At 46.5% G+C, this 20,375-nt stretch overlaps 1 protein-coding gene across 13 annotated transcripts in view; it reads right to left on the bottom strand.

The window, feature by feature from the left end:
- Positions 1–20,375, bottom strand: part of rsh (Rap GTPase activating protein radish) — a 142,177-nt gene that overhangs the window by 45,217 nt on the left and 76,585 nt on the right. For 9 of the 13 annotated variants that reach the window (XR_011716977.1, XR_011716978.1, XR_011716976.1 and 6 more), the window contains 3 exons: positions 19,494–19,575; positions 13,454–15,060; positions 9,567–9,590 (listed from right to left, as the gene is read on the bottom strand). Coding sequence is in view for 10 of the 13 variants with exons in the window: in XM_071696007.1 (XP_071552108.1) it covers positions 9,567–9,590; positions 13,454–15,060; positions 19,494–19,575 (1,713 nt within the window). In the remaining 3 variants the exon portion in view is untranslated. The remainder of the gene's footprint in view (positions 1–9,566; positions 9,591–13,453; positions 15,061–19,493; positions 19,576–20,375) is intronic. The other 4 variants (XM_071696009.1, XM_071696016.1, XM_071696012.1 and 1 more) reach the window with 2 other exon arrangements.

The following is a 20,375-nucleotide window of genomic DNA, read 5'->3' as shown; positions in this document are numbered from 1 at the left end:
TGAACGGCAACAACTTGCCAAAAAGGTCCAAATATAAAACAAATTCATGAAAAAAGATATAAAGGAGCAAGAAACTGGCCCCTCAAAAAAAAAACATATATATATATATATATATATATATATATAAGTATAGAACAGCACCAACTTACCAGAAAGTTACAAGAGGCGAAAAATCTCTTTTCTTTTCTAAAGCCACAGTACATATAAGCCGTGGGTTAAAAAGTACCAAACATAGGATACCAATCCAAGCACGTACAGACGGGAGACACTTAGGCAAAGAAAATAATCTCAACACAGCCCACACTTACTTAAAACGTGAAATGCACTTGCGACTCATAAAAAATGTATAACAAAAAGTGCCAAAAAAGTATATATATACATATATATATATATATATATATATATATATATATATATATATATATATATATATAAGGAACAAACATTATAAGTATATATTAAAAAAATCCTACCACAAACTTAGAAAAAATATATTGAAAACGGTATATAAAGCGACAACGATCCTAAAAAAAAAAAGGGGGGGGGGGGATAAAATGCATCTGTTTACCAAAATAGCTTAAGTCAGGAATAATTTACGGAAAAGAGTACAAAACAGAGAAAAACGAGCATATTACTTACACAAAAGACCCAAGTCCATCAAAAGCACATATAATCAAAGTTTTAGCAAAAAAATAAATGCAGCAAACAGCATCTCGCCAACGCAAAACAGTCAATATTTCTTCAAAAAGTTCAACGTGAGAGTGTGACTAGAAAATACATGAAGCAACATCACATCAAAAGACACAAGTGAAACAACGAGTTCTGCTAGAGAAAAAAAAAAAAAATGCCTAAAAACATCTAAATTTACTGAAAAAATATTAAACGGCGTTAACTTACCACCAAAAACACACACAAAAAAAAGCCAAAAATATAAAGCAACTTAACGAGAAATTCACAATTTACCAATTCATGCAATAATAAATTTAAGCTAAAAAAAAAAAAGTTATGGAAAAGTATATAGCAGCAACAGCCCATCAATTAAAGACAAAACAGCGATATCGTAAAAAAAAATTGTAGCGAAAATACATCTATAAACCATGCAATGGCTGCTGACATCAACATCTAACACAGTATTACGGGAACTTACAAAAAAAAAAAAAAAAATAATAATAATTTACGGATACGGACAATACAGCAACAACTTCCAAAGAATAAAATCAACACAACTAATGCGGGAAAATTTTAAAAATCACCAACGACTCACAAACAACAACAAAAAACAAAATAAAAATTAAAATAAAAAATTATGAAGAGCAAAACACACACGCAAAAAATCATATAAAAAAAAATATGCAGCAAGCCATTGTTAAGAAATCAGAAAGATGTAGATATTTAGATAGATAGATAGATAGATAGATAGATGGATAATAGATAGATAGATAGAGAGAGAGAGAGAGAGAGAGAGAGAGAGAGAGAGAGAGAGAGAGAGAGAGAGAGAGAGAGAGAGAGAGAGAGAGAGAGGCTGCTCCTTGCGTTACCTGGACACGCCACGCCACTGTTGTGTGAAGTAACAGTGCAACGAGATGTGCAGGTTTTTATCTATATAAATCCCGAGCGGAAACTCTCCCAAATGCAGCCAAAAGAAAGGTAGTGAATAATAATAATAATAATAATAATAATAATAATAATAATAATAATAATAATAATAATAATAAAAAGAAGAAGAAGAAGAAGAAGAAATATAATAGTAAACGGAATGAAAAATTTAAAAAATTTAAATTTCATTTTTCACCATAGTGACACATCATCATATATATATATATATATATATATATATATATATATATATATATATATATATATATATATATATATATATATATATATATATTCCTTATTGTCTTGGCCAGTTGTTGATAATGATTCGTTCTGTTTCCACGCGTTTCGTTGGTAGAGTGTCACCACATGAGCTTGTGTGTGGTTCACGTGTACCACTCTAGAATGAACGTTTTCATATCACGTGTTTGTAGAACGTTGTTTGATCACGTGCGTACACCACGTGTTTGGAACTCTTTATCATGTGTTTGCATGATGTGTGTTTGTTTTGTTTGCGTCATGTGTATTTGTGCCATGTTTGTTTGTATCACGTGCGTTTGTTTTTCCTGTCTGCATAAGGAGTGTTTGCATCATGTTTACCTGTGCCAAGTGTATTTGTAATCGCGTGTGTTTATACAATGTTTATCTATATCCTGTGTGCTTGTACCACGGGTGTTTGCATCATGTGTGTCTGCATCGTGTGTGTTTGTATCCTGTGTGTTTGCATCATGTGTGTTTGTATCCTGTGTGTTTGCATCAGGTGTTTGCATCATGTGTGTTTGCATCAAGCGTGTTTCTATCACGTGTTACTTTATAATACATGCTTCAGGCTTTCACGTATCTATGTATCTACCTATTCATGTCTAGTCTATAATTCCTTTAATCTATTTCCATGCACTCTAGTTACGTATATACGCGTGTACAGACAGACAGATAGATATGTACATAGAGAGAGAGAGAGAGAGAGAGAGAGAGAGAGAGAGAGAGAGAGAGAGAGAGAGAGAGAGAGAGAGAGAATTACAACTTTCAGATTTCTCAAGCGATTTGAGAGTCAACAATGATGAACTCACCCACAATATATATATATATATATATATATATATATATATATATATATATATATATATATATAAACGTAACTAAGAGGTTAGTACATATATAGGATCCCTAGAGGTGTTTATGTACTTATTGTAGAGTTGAATGAAGGACGGAGCGTGTCATGTAAAGTTTTTCTTTCACGGAGATTTATTCTGGACGTAGAGCTATGTAGAGTTACCAAGGGACTGAAGAGTTAACTGAAAGGTGTGTAGAGTCAGTGAACTGTCATTGTGGAAATTACTATCAACTTATGAGTTTGCCAGAAGTGTAGAGTTATCTGTTTACGTCGCTGGAAGTGGAGAGTATTAAGTGTAGTTCCCTCACAAGTGTGACGTAGAGTTAGCTGTCAGAGATCAATGACCTGGAAGTGTAGAGTTTACCCTAATCATGAAGTTATACCAAATGTAGAGTTAACCATAACTCTGAGAGTTACCGCACGTGTAGAGTTTAATGATAAGGCACAGTCGAATGTCATACAGATGCCAGGAAGTGTAGAGTTAATATGCAGCAGAGTCACCTCGAGACTGTGTGTAATGAACTAAGCTGAATTTCAAGGTAAAGTTTGGAAGAGGAAAGTACAACTATACTTTGAAAAGACTTAAAAAAAAAATATATGGATTTCATTTGTTAAATATAAGGTGAGCTAAAACGAAAAAAAAAATTGACCTGAACAGATTATAAAGATAAATTGGTTATCATATGACTAAAGACAAGTGTTGAATATACTGACTCTACTGACCCCAGGAAAGTTTGGTGTGTGTGTGTGTGTGTGTGTGTGTGTGTGTGTGTGTCTAAAACGTCCCGACTCACAACGAACCTTCTGACTCCATTTCCCACTTTTGAATTCCACAATTCACTTTACAGTGAGGAACGAGTGATCAATGTAATTAGACTAACCAGCGTTAGGGTAGCGGGGGCGCGGGGGGGAGGGGGGGGGAGGGAGGGGGGGCGGGCTATCGTAAATGAGAGAGGAGGGGGGTAGGGGGGGTCGGGTGGTTCAGGGCTACCGTAAGCCACTATACTAAAAAAAAGTACTGTGGGGGGTGGGGGGCTATCGCAAGCAAGGGTAATGGTCTATCGCATGGGTATCGTTGGACTCGTCTATCGCAATCCGCGGGTGTACGACGCAAAGGGGGGGGGCGCCGCCTCGGATACATTGCGATCAATCAAACGCATTAATCATCCACTTTGAAAGTGATTAGAAATGATCGTCTGTCGCCAGGGTATCAGTCATAAACAAGATAGGGCAGGGATTAATCTCTCGTCTGACTTGGATTAATGAAACACCGCCATCACGGGTGATTTAACGAGTCTGATGTGATGGATTAATCATGTAGAGTTGGGGAAGGGAGGGGAGTGGTGGGGATTATTATCATCCAATGGTTCAAACTGGTCGTGTGAGCCAGGTGGTCGGTCAGCCAGCCTGGTCGACGTGAACCAGGGGTTCGAAATGAGGAAGTCAGGTTCAATCCCCCCTCGGATCTTAAGTCTGGTAATCCGGCACGAATCCTTCTCAGTGTCTTAAAACCGTTTTCTAAGGGTGAAGAAATCCTTGTCTGGGGGGTGGGGGGGAGGGAGGGGGATTTCCTCCACCGCGGATCGTATCTGAAAAGGTTCTTGCTGAAGTTTTCGAAGCGGCTGTGGAGGAGGAGGAGGAGGTGTGGGTGGGGTTGGGGTTAGATTACTATGTTTCTCTTCCCTCCCTCAACCCCATCCCCAAAAGGGGGTGGGAGGTTGTCATGTCATGCGACTTAACAGTGGCCATGTGTGCGGTAGCGGAGGGTCAGGTCACTGAAGGTCATCACTGTCATGAGGGAGGAGGAGGGGGGAGAGGAGGGTCATCACTGTCATGAGGGAGGAGGAGGAGAATGGGAGAGAGGGAGACGGGAGGAGGATGGGATGGGAGGATTCATCGTCCGTTCGTCCGTCCTCTTTCAAAGTCATCGTCCCGAGGAGTTACACAAAAGTCATCTCTGGTCAAAAGGTGGCAGGAGGGAGGATGAACCACCACCTCCCTGCATGCCAACAGGAATCAGGCGTCGGTACTCAGGGAGGAGGAAGGAAGAAGGAGGGAGGGGGAGGTGGGGTGGTGTAGTGTGAGGTCCCCCCCAGAGAGAGAGAGAGAGAGAGAGAGAGAGAGAGAGAGAGAGAGAGAGAGAGAGAGAGAGAGAGAGAGGGAATGGCTTACGTGTGTCTGCTCCTTGTTTGTTACTCTCCGTGTCCTCCTCGTCTGTGGTCGACGTCCTCTTGATATCCTCGTCTGCATCCTCCTCCACCGACCTGTTGACCTCGGTCGCCTCTCTGTTCGACCTCTGGTCCGCTTCCACGGCCGCGTTCTGGTCGTCTTGCGTCATACAGAGTGGCATCTCGCTCATCTCAGGTCAGGTCACCGACGCCCAGGCACAGAGAGGGGTCACCAGGAGAGGGAATATGGTACGAAACAAAGCTTCAAGGCCGGGGACCATCTTGAAAGCTAAATATCATCACTCTCTCCCACTCTCCCGATTGGCATTTATCGACTATGGTGAGAGGAGGAGGAGGAGGAGGAGGAGGCCCGTGTGTGGCAGCTGCTGTCCTCTCCCCCCACACACACTGTAGGTGTCCCAGGCTGGTCTGTAGGTGGACCACTGCCCGCCCACTGACACACCGTCAACCACTGACTGGTTGACTGTCTGTAGAGATATATATATATATACACACACACACACTGGTGCCTCACTCCTGGACACCCACGCACTCACCCACTACTGTCACCAACGGGAAGGTCAGAAGTGAGAGACGTGTCACGGGGTAACGCTGGCGTCACAGACGGTCACAGCTGTGTTCCTCATCCTCCCCCCGTCACTCGCCTGTGACACAGAACAACACTTGGGGACCAAGCTGGACCTCACCTTTTCACGCACATCCGTCGAGAAATCCCTTCTGGTGTACTGCCGGCCGCACTAAACGAAATTCACTCTTTAAGAAGGCCAGAGGCCGGTTACTTGGTCCACCCAGCGCGCTGTGGCCTGGCCTCTTGTACCTCAGCAAGCAGTGGGACACAGCCCAGCCCTCAGGACCAGGCCAGCGGCACAGCCACAGCCCACGACAGGGCTGTGCTCGGGCTCTGTGCTCTATGAATGGCGAGACGGCAGGCCTAAGGAAGACATCGTGGAGCAATCTTCCTACGTCTGGCCCCACGCCTCTGTCCCGGCTATCGACCCAGCTCGCCTGGCCGTGTGGACCCGTGTGCTGTACGAGAACAGCCACAACGGACCAGAAAACAGGCATGTCGATTTATTTGTCGTGATAGGCGGGCTGGCTGGACGCTGCCCGAAGCTCACACACACAAACTGTGGGGAATTGTGAATGACTCCATGTTGGATATAGCCATCTCACCACTCCCTCCTCCTCCTTCCTCCTGCTGGTGGCGCTGCCGGGGTAACGGCAGGAGACTGACTCTCATATCCACGTCGTCACGTCAAGACAGCGAGGAACTTGCCAATAAAAATTGAATTCCTGAGGACGTAGACACCTTGACACCCACCCATCCCCCCCACCTCAACACCCCCCCCCCCATTTCCTCCCTCTCCCCCGCGACAAGAGGCACTGTTGATCATACACGCACAGACCTGCTCCTGGAGTACAGGGCAACACACACACACACACACACACACACACACACACACACACACACACACACACACGACTCACAGACGCGCTCTGTGAGTTCGTCTACAGCAACGCGTGAGTCACTGATACGCCCTTGGTGTCTCTTCCCAGCCTGCGACACTGGTGAGTCCCGAGAGTCACTGACAAGGAGGGGGAGCCTGTGACATCAAGTCACTGACGTGGTCCAAGAGTCACTGACGTGGTCCATGAGTCACTGACGTGGTCCATGAGTCACTGACGTGGTCCATGAGTCACTGATGACGTGGCCCATGAGTCACTGACGTGGTCCAAGAGTCACTGACGTGGTCCAAGTCACTGACGTGGTCCATGAGTCACTTACGTGGTCCATGAGTCACTGACGTAGTCCGTGAGTCACTGACGTGGTCTATGAGTCACTGACGTGGCCTATGGGTCACTGAAGTGGTCCATGAGTCACTGGCGTGGTCCATGAGTCACTAACGTGTTCCATGAGTCACTGACGTGGCCCATGAGTCACTGAAGTGGTCCATGAGTCACTGACGTGATCCATGAGTCACTGACGTGATCCATGAGTCACTGACGTGGTCCATGAGTCACTGACGTGGTACATGAGTCAGTGACGTGGTCTATGAGTCTATAACATAATCTGAGTACCTGGCTTTGCCCTGGGAGACTATGGCAACACTTGAGTGAGTCGCTGATGTGCCCTGGGTGTCTATGGCAACACTTGAGTCAGTCGCTGACCTGGCCCTGGGAGTCTATAGCAACTGACGTGCCCTGGGGACGTCCTGCTGGGATACGAACCCTGAGGGCTGAATGTTAACCCCATCTGTCACCCAATGACAAACGTCCACTTCCATCCACAGCAACATAGTCCACCCACCTCCACCAAACAACATAGTCCACCCACCTCCACCAAACAACATAGTCCACCCACCTCCACCTAACAACATAGTCCACCCACCTCCATCTAACAACATAGTCCACCCAGCTCCACCTAACAACATAGTCCACCCACCTCCACCTAACAGGGCATAGTCCATCTACCACAAGACAGCACATCCAATTCCATTCCATTCCCCCCCCACCCCTCCACCGCAGCACCTCTCTCCACCACAACAACTCCACCCACCACAACAACTCCACCCACCACAACACCCGCCACTAATCTCAAACCACCCCCCACAACACCCCACTTGTCCACCTGTGCAACACACGTCAATTATCACAACCTATGGTCATTATCACAACACATGACCATTACCACAACACATGACCATCACCACACCACATGACCATAACCACAACACGTAACCATCACCACAACACGTAACCATCACCACATAACCATCACCACAACACGTATCCATCACCACAACACGTAACCATCACCACATGACCATCACCACAACACATGACCATAACCACAACACGTAACCATCACCACAACACGTAACCATCACCACATAACCATCACCACAACACGTAACCATCACCACAACACGTAACCATCACCACAACACATGACCATAACCACAACACGTAACCATCACCACAACACGTAACCATCACCACATAACCATCACCACAACACGTAACCATCACCACATGACCATCACCACAACACATGTCCACACCAACGTTACAACCACACTCCCACCACAAAATACCCAGTGCTGAGTGACGATACGCCCCCTCCCTCCCTCCAGGTTGTAGTGGAGTGCCGGATGATGGGTTGTTTATCCGGGTTCCATGGGGTAGAATCCTCCAGGTTAGATGGTTAAGCAAGACTAGGCTATATTAAGCTTGGCTAAGCCAAGTCAGATTAGGTAAGGCTAGCTGGGGTTCAGCTAGGCTAAGGTCACTGAGGATGACCAGGGTAAGGTTACTAAATTATGCTAGGCATGGGCTGGGTTAGGCTTAGGCTAGGCTTGGGTAAGGTGAGCTTCGGCAAGAGTGGTTAGGTTAGGTATATAGAACATCTCAGGCTACGCTGTTTCGTCTGTCGAAGCGTAAGAATGTATGAAAATTACAATATCCCCCCCCAAAAAAAGAAAAAAAAACCATGCGAAACAGCCCATCTGTTTTCCACATGACCTGGATGTACGTGTGTGTGTGTGTGTGTGTGTGTGTGTGTGTGTGTTGGGGGGGGACCACAGCCTCACGCCAGCAACGGCCAAACGTCTTCTCGTTTTCATGTGATGACAATAAACACTTAAATACTTACTTAGAAATGGCGTTGCAAAAGGCTCTTTGGAGAAACCCACCTGCATCATCTCCCAACAATATTCCATTTCTATTTCGCAATTCGTAATAGAATTTCCACAGATTCTCTTTTATCATTTGATGAAAAATCTCCATATCTGAATAACCATTTTGATACGAAAGAAAAAAAAAAAAAAAAAAAAAAATATATATATATATATATATATATATATATATATATATATATATATATATATATATATATATATATATATATATATATATATATATATATATATATATATAGTCTTATTTCTTTCTGGCCCTCGGGGACCAATCATGGTATGTTTACAAACGTTCTGTGGCATTCTCAGCCAATGGACAGAGAGTATCGTGGTAACGTCACCGAGTCGAATATGACGTCAGTCATGAAAGAAAATGTGCATCATGTTAATAAAAATAAAGGGGGTCTTTTGTATAATCTGTAAGTGGGGATTGATGACGACAGAGACACGAGATAAATAAAATTAATGCGATTAAAAGAAGAAGAAGAAAATAGAAAGTTTATAATTGGAGAGGCTTTTGAAGTATATGTCTTATTCATAGGAACACTTTACAAGACATACACACACACACACTCATTACCAACATTATATATATATATATATATATATATATATATATATATATATATATATATATATATATATATATATATATGAATATATATATATATATATATATATATATATATATATATATATATATATATATATATATATATATATATATATGAATATATATATATATATATATATATATATATATATATATATATATATATATATATATATATATATATATATAGCATTTAGTGACAGATGAACAGCAGTTTCCAAACCACAAAACACTTGCTATAGCAAAAAAGAAAGGCAAGCCACCGCGTCAAGAAGCGGGAGGACAAAAACGGGCAGCCAAAAAAAGCGGAGCGGCTCAGCCGTGGGTCAAAGAAGCGGGAGGAAGTGGACCTGACTTACTTGACGATCTTCCCTTCTTCTTGCCTGAGAGGAACAGAGAGAGAGACACAGGTTTAGAAGAGGAGCAAGTGGTAGCAGCAAACAACCATCACGAATACCACACTCACTTCACCTTCGTAAACCACACTTGGGTGAGCCATTCTCCTCCCCCTTTGCCGGGGAAGAGGGAAGGAAGGGCCGGCGCCGGCGCGCGCATGAACCACAGAAAACGCGAGGCAGGTTTACAGGTATACATGCGGCAGTGGTCAGATTTCTCTCGGTGCAAATGGTGTCTAAAAGATGGAGGTGACACAGGGCCCGTGTTGAAATCAATCAGTATTTCGGAGGTCGGACCACCGCCAGATGTATATACCTCCACCTTTTTTTCTTATTTTCTAAATTCCATTTGACAGCCACAGTGGGAGGTGGGGGAGTGCTAGTGCTGTCTCTACTGGGAGGGCTGGAATCCACTGTCAAAACCATAAGGGATCGGGTTCATATCTACACCAGGTTGTCACCCATTTTAGTTTTACTATTGTCAAACAAGCAGTTAAGATCAATGACTCATATAATACTGAATCTCAGAATTAGTTCGTTGTATATATATTGGAAAAGATCACAATTGATGATGTGATTATTACACGAAAGTGCACTTGGGAACTTATCGTGTTTCTTCATATACGGGAGTTTTCAAGTATCTATCACAAAGGGTCATTATTTGTCGACAATATAGTATACTACTACCCACAGGTGACACACACACACACACACACACACGAGTTACTTCACAGAACTCTATTTCAGTGGTATTTTCCAAGCCCCCCCCCCCCCCTCCCGACGCCGGTGGGGGAACAGCAGCTACCACAAGTGCGGTTTAAGACAGTGAGCCACAACGAGAACATCGGCCGGCAAGCAACAGTTTGGTGGGCCAGATCCATACCCCAGGTGGTGCTTGTGATGACGTGCTCTCCATCAAGGGTACCCCATGTGACTCCCTCCCTCCCTCCCTCCCTCACAACAGGCATGACAGTTTAAAGTCACCTGAAGATCTGGCCACATCAGCTTCTGTTTGTGTTCAGCCTGTGGTGGTGTGTGTGTGTGTGTGTGTGTGTGTGTGTGTGTGTGTGGTTATATACACTGGGAGGTGGACAGGTCATATATGGTAAGGGGATCTTTCGTAGGGAAGGATACAGGATTTTATATATATCTATATATATATATATATATATATATATATATATATTTTTTTTTTTTTTTTTTTTTTTTTTTTTTTTATACTTTGTCGCTGTCTCCCGCGTTTGCGAGGTAGCGCAAGGAAACAGACGAAAGAAATGGCCCAACCCCCCCCCCCCCCCCCCCCCCCCCATACACATGTACATACACACGTCCACACACACAAATATACATACCTACACAGCTTTCCATGGTTTACCCCAGACGCTTCACATGCCTTGCTTCAATCCACTGACAGCACGTCAACCCCTGTATACCAATTTGGTCTCCCTCTTCTCCTCGTTCCCTCCACCTCCGACACATATATCCTCTTGGTCAATCTCTCCTCACTCATTCTCTCCATGTGCCCAAACCATTTCAAAACACCCTCTTCTGCTCTCTCAACCACGCTCTTTTTATTTCCACACATCTCTCTTACCCTTACGTTACTTACTCGATCAAACCATATATATGCAGAAGGAAGGTATGCACGGGTTAGCTTCAGAACCACAATCACAGTTATCATGTTATACTGATCATAATAATTCGTAAGTGAATCAAATAAACATGAAGTTACAGGATAATAATCATAGAAACAACTGAACTACTGAAGCCATCGTCAAACAAGGCAAAACTGAGCAATAGATTTCGCGCATGAAACGGAACGGAATTCTTAGCATTACTTTTTCTCTTAATGTTTACATATAATCTTTACTTGACGACGTCTTCTTTTAAGAAGTCTGCCCAAAGAGACGCGAGTCGGAGGTGAGCCAGTGTCGTCAAGAGCGACCTGACAACCTGGACATTCACACAGTGTGGTGGCAAAACCACAGGATCCATGGGACGATACACAGACGAACAGTCAGGTAGGGTCGGGGTGTAGGTAGGGTGTGGTTAAAGGTGTATTAAAGTACAGATCCTACAGTACGGTGTGGTGGATGTGTATCTTACGGTACAGTGTGGATGGTGTGGATCCTACGGTACAGTGTGGATGGTGTGGACCCCCACGGTACAGTGTGGATGGTGTGGGTCCTACAGTACAGTGTGGATGGTGTGGGTCCTACAGTACAGTGTGGATCATATCGGCCCATATTCTCGATGCAAGCCTGGCAGGTAAAAGCTCATCAATGCAATCGCTTATGTACACAGAATTATCAATATGTTTATTGCATGTTAATGGACATGAAATATTTATAGTAAATAGTTACTAGAAATGTGTCTTATAATAGTTAGATTGAATCATGCTCTCTTGATCAGAATAATACCATGGAGGCTACAGTGTAACAGTGAAGAACACAGTCTACTGTTACAGAGAACACTGAACATAGATAGGTACTTGGAGAACACTATACAACAGCACACATTTCTACCAAGACCTTTGTTATGTACTAATATCTACCCAGTCAGCCTAACAGTTAATCCTATTAGCCAGCTTACCAGTCAGCCAGCTTACCAGTCAACTAACTAGCCAAGCTACCAGTCAGCCAATCTACCAGCTAGACAGCCAACCAATCACACCCAGGCGGCCAACCAAGCCCAGGGTGGTCGAGGAGTGAGGACATGGTCGTGTGGGTTCTGGATGTGGGAAAGGTTCTGGATGATGATGAAGATGATGATGTTTGGGGGGCATCAAAGAAGTGGAGGGCAGGAGTGGAGGGCGGGAGGGAGGAAGTCTTAAGAATGAGAGGTCAGGCACACACTAACAACTACCCACTGGTCATGCAGTCTCGTTACAACATGGGCAACTCATCAAGACTCATCATGTGTGTTACAGAAATCATCAAATACATAACTGGTGATGAGGTCAGGAGCGGATGAATGAGACAACAGGAGGAGAGGAGAGGGGGTAGACAATGTAGGAATCTGGCGAAGGAAGATGATACCAGCGACGCTCAAGTGAAGCAACGGTGTTTCAGGTTCAACACATCAAGAAATGTTTGTGAATAACTCAGTCCATTTCAGAGCACACCCTCGGCCGTCCTGAAGGTTATATTCATCAGCAAAGCCTGCCATAAGTGTGGAGGGGAGGGAGAGGAAGTTGATGTTGTCGCCCAGGTCACAGGGGGCTGGACGTCCTGGCGTGTGCTCCTCCTCCAGGGGGAGGAGTTTGTCTGCTGTGATATACGTATATAAGTCTAATACAAGAACTCAGGACCAAGAAGACTGAGGAAGATAAGAGAACCTCCTCAGGTGAGCGGCGAGTGTATGAGAGTGAGGGAGGTGCCACGGGATACATAGTGACCGAACGAATGACAGAAATGACTAGTGTTATACTGACGAGAGGTTGTGTGAGGACCGAGGACGTGGAAGTGTGTGGCTGGAGTCCGGCCCAGTACAGCGGAGTGTGGGGCTGGGGTGGTGTAGAGTCCTATGGTGAGGGAGAGATGTCCGGCCGTTTTGCTCTGGGTCAACTGTTGTACATCAGAGGACGCATAGGAAGGAGGGACTTGACCCTCCTCCCAACAATGAGGGGACAGACGATGAGGAACCGAGACTCATCATACAGCGATGTGAGCGACGTGAATCCGTCACTGTGTACTCAGAACAAGGATGAACACTATGAGAACAGGACTAAGGAGAGGGTTGGGGTTATGCTCGACAGATGAACCACATGGATTGTTCTCATGATGCAGATGGAGTGAGGCGATCATGCAAGGTGATCGTGAAGGGTATAACATGCACGGTGTCTGTTTTACCTGTTTGGGTCGACGTATCGAAGAAGGCACAGGACGTCTCGACGGTCATGGTAGCCACGGTGCCGTCCGTGATTTGGGCGCTGGAGTCCCGACGTCCGCGAGACTTGGACATCTCCTCGCTCTGGGTGCTCTGCCGCCGGAAGTTGCGGGCTCGCATGATGTCCTCGGTCGTGGACTGTCGGCGGAATCCCCGCGACAACAGGATCTCCTCGGTCGTCGACTGACGGCGGAGTCCCCCTCGCTCCTTGGGCGAGTGCTCCCTAGAGGAACAGGTGGAGGACGAGTCAGGGGAACGTGGGGAGCGGGACGGTCTCCGGCCGCGGCCACAGTACTCAGCGGCTGTGGTAGACTGCCGCCTCAGCCGGCTCCTGGGAGACGTCTCTCTCGAGTTGGAGTCGCTCGCCTCCGGGGAGAGGTGAGGTCGAGAGTCCCGTCGCGCTCTCCGGACCAGAGACAGTTCCTCTGCCGCCGCCGAGTCAGGCGAGAGCGAATCTCGACGGAACTTTTTGGGTAGGCCATCTGTTTCTGGGGCGTCAGGAGAGAGGAAGGGTCGCGAGCCTCGACGAGAACCCGGTAGCGGTAGGCCATCCTCGATCACCGTCGACTGTCGTCGTAGACTCCGGCATTTCGGCGAGGGCTCCCGACTACCTCTCCCCGACCCTCGCTCGGGTGAGACTTGAGGGCGCGAGTCTCTCCTGCCGCGGTAGATCTGTGTGGTGGATTCTCTGCGTATGGTCGTGGTAGGGGAGGACGGGGCAGGAGACGACACCGGAGATCTCGGTTCCATGATTCCAGGCTCGGCTTGGTCCTTCCCACCCATCGAGATCTGCGACGCCAGCGAGGTCTGCGAGACATGAGACTCGGCCGAGACCTGTGTCGTGACGACGGTTCTCGGTGTCAGGTCTCGGGGTTCCGGGGAGGACACGTGTCTCGGGGTGTGTATCTCCGGCCGGTCTGGCGAACACGTCTTGTCCACGCTGTTGCGACTGGCCCGGGTGTAGACCTGCGTCGTCGAATCCCGTCGCTCCTTCTTCTCTTGCTCCAGGGAGTCTCTCCTCCGCCGCAGGATCTCCGCCACGCTCTCCCGTCGGGCCAGAAACTTTGCAATGTCCGTGCGTATGTCTGTGCCGCTCTGGCGTCTCTTCTTCATCTCGGCCGACGACTCCCGCCTGGTCTTGATGCGGGGCACGTCCACGATCGAGTCTTTCCGTCGCCATGGTAAGGACTTGGCGATGTCTGCCAGGGACTCTCTCCGGCTGAGGTCGCGACTCTCCCTGCGGGTGAGGGGTCCGACAGGAGTGCTGGTGGTCGTGCCGGTACTGGTGGAACGCTCCGTCAGATCCCGTCGCCCCCAGTCTCGAAGGATGTCGGTGAGCTGTGCCAGGGAGGACCGTCTCCTGCGGGAGGTGGGAGGAGAAGTCTCCCGCACCTCCCGAGGGGGCTCGATGGTGGTGATCTGGGCCGAGGAGTCCCTCCGGCCCACCCGAGGCCTCGGCGACGAGCTATCGCTGTGAATCTCGTCATAGCCATTGCCGCCCTCCCAAACTAGACCCACCTGGTGGCTCAGGATGGGCAAGTTACAGACGAAGCAGATGGCGGACATCCTCCTGCGGGAGACACAGACGGGTTAGTCACACGTGGTAACGACAGATGCCGCATGTACAGCATAGCGACAACCACCTGACCCACACTCAGGGGTTAGCTGGGTGTCGCACACCACGTTGTACACATCAGTAACACTCGACACGCTGGGAGGGCGTCCTCCTCCTGCCGGAGAACCGCAAGGAACCTGGGCCGAGAGGCCCTTACAACTAGGGCAGGAGGCACTGACTAGGGGGTTGTGTTGTGTGAGGACCTGCATGTTACTCTGTGTCCCGCGGAAGGACCGTGTTTATGCCGGTGGATGACTCGTTTCCTGTGTACCTGAGGTGTTCGTTGTGTGACGCATGATGACTGACTGAGGTGTGTGTAATGTGTTGCCTGGTGTTTCTTCTTTGCCACAGTTCACAGACTGGTGACTAGAGCTGGTGGGTTCCTTTGGCACAAACCAGCCAGGCTTGAGAACAAAATATATCGAGTTAGATCTGTATTTCAAGTGTAATGTCTAAAAACTACAATGTCTACTTCACTGTTCTTAATACATATTATTCTCTGTATATCAACGTACCTACGACTCTGATTAGAATACAATTTAGGCATCATCTGTCCTGATTCAAGTGTAATGTAATTAATGTAATTAACCCTTCCGGGTGTCCTACATGTGTACAAAACTGTAATATTAAAAAAAAAAAGAGACACTTCGGACTGCATCATCTACCACATAACTTCATAATGATAGCTCAAGCAAGGAGACACTGCCAACTTCACACATCTGTGAGAAGCTGAAGTTACACATGAAATATGTGAAGACTTGTGGGTAAACACAATCTACGTCAAGATTCTACAGTACATGGTATGTCAAGAAGCTGAAGTTCCCAGTCACTTATACTGGACTCAAAAAAAAAGAAAACATTCTACTACTTAAAGCATTTAGTACACAAAGAGAGAAAAAAAAATGTACACATTTACATTTTCAGTATTAGATTTTTTTACACATGCTATATTATCTTTTATCAGATGTTGAAAAAATATTTACTCTTAAGAAGTATATGATAAGAGTGTATAGAGGACGTGACTACAGCCAAGTGAAGGTTAACTCATTCGTGTCAGTGTCCCCTCCTCCCAACCCCCCCCCAAAAAAAACATTTCAACACACCACACTCGCTATATAAACCGTAATAAAGAATTTAGTCATAAAAATCAATGACGGTGTTGATAAACTTATTTATTTTTCCCTGGTGGATCAAATATCGTAAAATAGTGGAGGGGTATTATATCATCCTGGTGAGATTGTGTTCCTTCCTCTCTCTCTCTCTCTTAAAGGTTCCAAATGAAATCATTGCCAATGTCTCATAATGACGCAAACTAGGCACGAACTAAGCCATATACACACACACACACACACACACTGTCACCGCGAGAAACTCCCCCTTTAAGAAGAGTCACTGCGAACCTAAGGATATTTAGAGTACTGGAACCTCAGGTGTGAGGAGGGAAATGAGAGCAGGAGGGGGAGGCTGGTGGCGACAGTCATCTTGAAGGTGTTCTCAGTGGGTCACATTGCTGACGTTCACCGTTCACCGCTCCCCCATCTCACGGCCGCCGATCATCTCAGCGCATCGCCTGTGCCTCGGTATGATGGTGTGGTCCTCGACCACCATCAACCGTTGCCCACCACCTCACACTGAGTGTTAGCACTTGTCTACACACTATCAAATTCAGTGAGGGATCTTTCTTCTTCATACGCGTTCGCCATTTCCCGCGATAGCGAGGCAGAGTAAGGACTAGATGAAAAATGATCTCATGCGCTGGCATTCACTCCCCAGCTGTAACGTACTATGTACCATAACCAGAGCCACCTATCCATTGCCGCAGCCCCACAAACCTCTCCGTGGTTTCCACCTGATAGCTTCATATGCTCCGGTTCAGCCCCAATGACAGCACGTATTCACTCTAAAGCAGCCTCTCCTCACTCATCCTCTCCATATGTCCACACAATTTCAAAACACCTTCTTCAGCTCTTATACCACCACACCTCTCTCCTAACCTATCATTTGTTATTTGGTCTACCCTCCTCACACCAGATTCTGTCCTCAAACATTTCGTTTCCAACACTTCCCTTCTGCTTTAGAGTCTTAACTAGGAACCATGCCTTGCACCCATAGAACACCGCCGGGACTACTCTACCATCAAACATGACAATCTTTGCTCTCACAGACTCTGACTTCTCTTTCCACACACTCCCTAATGAGCCCCGCAAGACCCTCGCCCGTTCTTCACCATCTGGCCCATTTCAACTCCCATGGTTCCATTCGCTGCCATGGCCACTCCCAGGTATCTAGAGTATCCTGCTTCCTCCAGGTTCTCTCCATTCGAACCCGTACCCCAACTAGCCTGTCTCTCTCCAATGCTAAACTTAACAACCTTTTGCTTTCATTCACATTTGCTCTCAACTTTCTCCTTTCACACATTCTCCCAAACTCAGAAACCAACTTCTACAGTTTCTCACTCGAATCTGCCACCAGTATCGTTTCAGCAGCAAACAGAGACTCTAGCTTAACTCAAAGTTATCCCCAACCCCGACAGATTGCAGACCTACCCCTCTCTCCTATGTGTTCTCTTGTTCTCTTTGCACTGTTAACCTCCCTCGAGAACAATTTTTCCTTCTCCCTGAAGTCTGTTGACAGTCGCTCATCCTAACCCTCATTTGCCCTCTTTTTTCAGCCCCTGCACCTCCTTGACCTCCTGCCGCTTTCTTTTGTACATCTCCCAGTCATTCACACTCTTTCCCTGCAAGTAACGCTCATACAACCCGCTTTTCTCTTTCACCAGCAACTCTTTGACTTCCTTATATGACTACCCACTACCCTTCCTCACACAACCCACCTCTCACATATGCAAGCACCTCCCATTCCTCACCTACTCCCCGACTTTCCTTACTCTCACATCTTTAGCCTTTTTCATCCAATCTCTCCAGGTATCTGTTCGCGCAAGCCTCTTCTCCAAGCTCACTTTGCACTCTTCCCACCTTCATCATATCCTCTCAGCCACAAGAGCCTTTACAGTTCGATATTGTATCTTCTTTACATTGGTTTGGTTGGCTGGTTCTTGTGATCGCCACCATCTCGGGGGCATTCTGAAAGGACGCTGGTGTATGGTAGCAAAGTGATAATTCAACCATGCAAGATTTGCCACAGACTGTTTACATAAGATTATTGAATGGTTTATAAGTGGAATATAGAGACATCTTTTTAACCTAATTAGAAAAGATACTATGCACCGTTTAGATATGGAAAATTTATTTAATGTCATGCACTACAGATGAGAATTGTTTTAATTAAAGCAGGTATTATCCAGAGTAAGCAAAACAGTTTATAGATTTATATCATGCATCAGCCAGCGATTACAGAGCAGAGTTCCCTTTTTAATTGTCTATGATTATTTACAGCGAACAGTGAAGAGTCTTGAGCCACACCAACACAGGAGCTTAGCTGATGGTCTTGTTGTTGCTGCTCCGGGCTCGAGCGGTATGGAACAAGTAGCCGGAACACGGAACTCAAGTGAGCGTCTTAAAAAAGAACATCAAATAGAATGACAGTGATTTATGGAGTGGTGTTTTGGACTGGCTGGTGCGACAGTTAGCACCAACAGTCGCCCAGGGAGGAAGTCTCTGACAAGTACAGAAAGAAGCAGGGAATTTCAAGGTCTGTAATTGACATCATAGTTATCCTCAGTGAGTAAAAACATGAAACTATCCAAAGCAGAACCACGGAACATGACGAAGTCTGAGTTAACGTTGACATTAGACAAGACTAGCTACATATCCAAAGCCTTGGAGAGCAGTTAAGGTAGACATGTATGGCGGGCGGGGGATGATGTGTGTGTGTGGGAAGGGCCGCTATAGAGACCTTCCTCTCGGGGCATCGCTGAGCTACTGGCCCTGACACTGAGGAACGTAGCAGGGGCTTTTTTGGGGTTAAGTATAACGTGAGGCTTTAGAGAAGGTCAAGACTCAAGCTGTGTGGTAGCCATAGTGGGTGATGTTGGGAGGCGGGACGAGGGACCCGGCCACGACACACGCCCCCACTACCCTCACCCCAGAGAGACACCAGCACGAACGCAGCCAGGGGAGCTTATGCACCTCTGTCACGCCCCTCGCTCGACAGGTGCCATCAAGCTCCACTGATCGGCGGTCCCAATGTTTACACTTCTGACTGAGGGCTAAATTTGGTGGCGAGTCCTACTGGATGGGCTAGAGGATGTCAGTGGTACACATCAGGTCCCCTGCAGGAGAGCCGGTGTGTCGTGGGTGAGGGCGGGCGGCGCCGGCACTAGGAGCGCGCCTAGGGTGTGTGTGTGTGTGGGTGCCTGGCCAGCCTCCACGAGCCATCACCCCCTACGTTACCTTGTAGGAGGAGGGAACCTAGAGGCAGTGTATCACCTGGATCGCTCCCATACTGGAGGCGACTGCTCGTCTTCTTCCTCTTCCACGATGATTGAGGCGGTGATGGAACTGCTTACTCCTGTAGGAGGCCAGGAGGGGGAGGAACTTTTAAGTTTAGTCCTAGAGCGGGAGGCTGGTTTAAGAGTGTCCAGAGTTAGGGCCTCGGTCACGCCGCCTCTCGGCTCGCGGAGTCTGTGTCTGCCACTCCTACTGTAGCCTGAGGGTTTGGCACAGTTTCTACCGCCGACGCTGTCGACCACCTACTGGTGCACACACGTGTCCCTGGTCGGGCCCGCGGGCGTGGAGCTAACACAGGGACGATGGTCAGCAATCCTTTCTGGTTGGTACTCGATATAACTGACCTTATCTGACCTTCATTACGGGAAATGACGCGTTATAATTACTCGTTTACTTCAATGGCAAGGCGATAACATGACGTCCCGGATCATTGCGACAGACGCGCAAGGAAAGATTACAAGTTAAGCAATGGCTGTGATATACGTATATACGTGTCAATGACAGACACAGTACGGGCAAAACATGTCTTAACTTATAGCCATCTCAGGTGACAGGGAAATAGTTAAGAGAGAATAAATTGGTCAGACGTGTTCAGGCGTTTTTCAATCTCATTATGAATATCTTAAAACGTCACGGAAGGAAACGTTTTTCTTTCTGCTAATCATAGTGGGCTGGGCTGAAATAAACGTTTTTCTTTCTGCTATTCATAGTGGGCTGGGCTGAAATAAACGTTTTCCTTTCTGCTATTCATAGTGGGCTGGGTTGAAATAAACGTTTTCCTTTTTGCTATTCATAGTGGGCTGGGCTGAAATGAACGTTTTCCTTTCTGCTATTTATAGTGGGTTGGGATGAAATAAACGT

This window comes from Panulirus ornatus, chromosome 58 (genome assembly GCF_036320965.1).
Source record: "Panulirus ornatus isolate Po-2019 chromosome 58, ASM3632096v1, whole genome shotgun sequence".
In the NCBI taxonomy this organism is placed as follows: domain Eukaryota; kingdom Metazoa; phylum Arthropoda; class Malacostraca; order Decapoda; family Palinuridae; genus Panulirus; species Panulirus ornatus.
The sequence above is the reverse complement of the archived record's forward strand: the minus strand, read 5'-3'. Positions and strand labels throughout refer to the sequence as shown.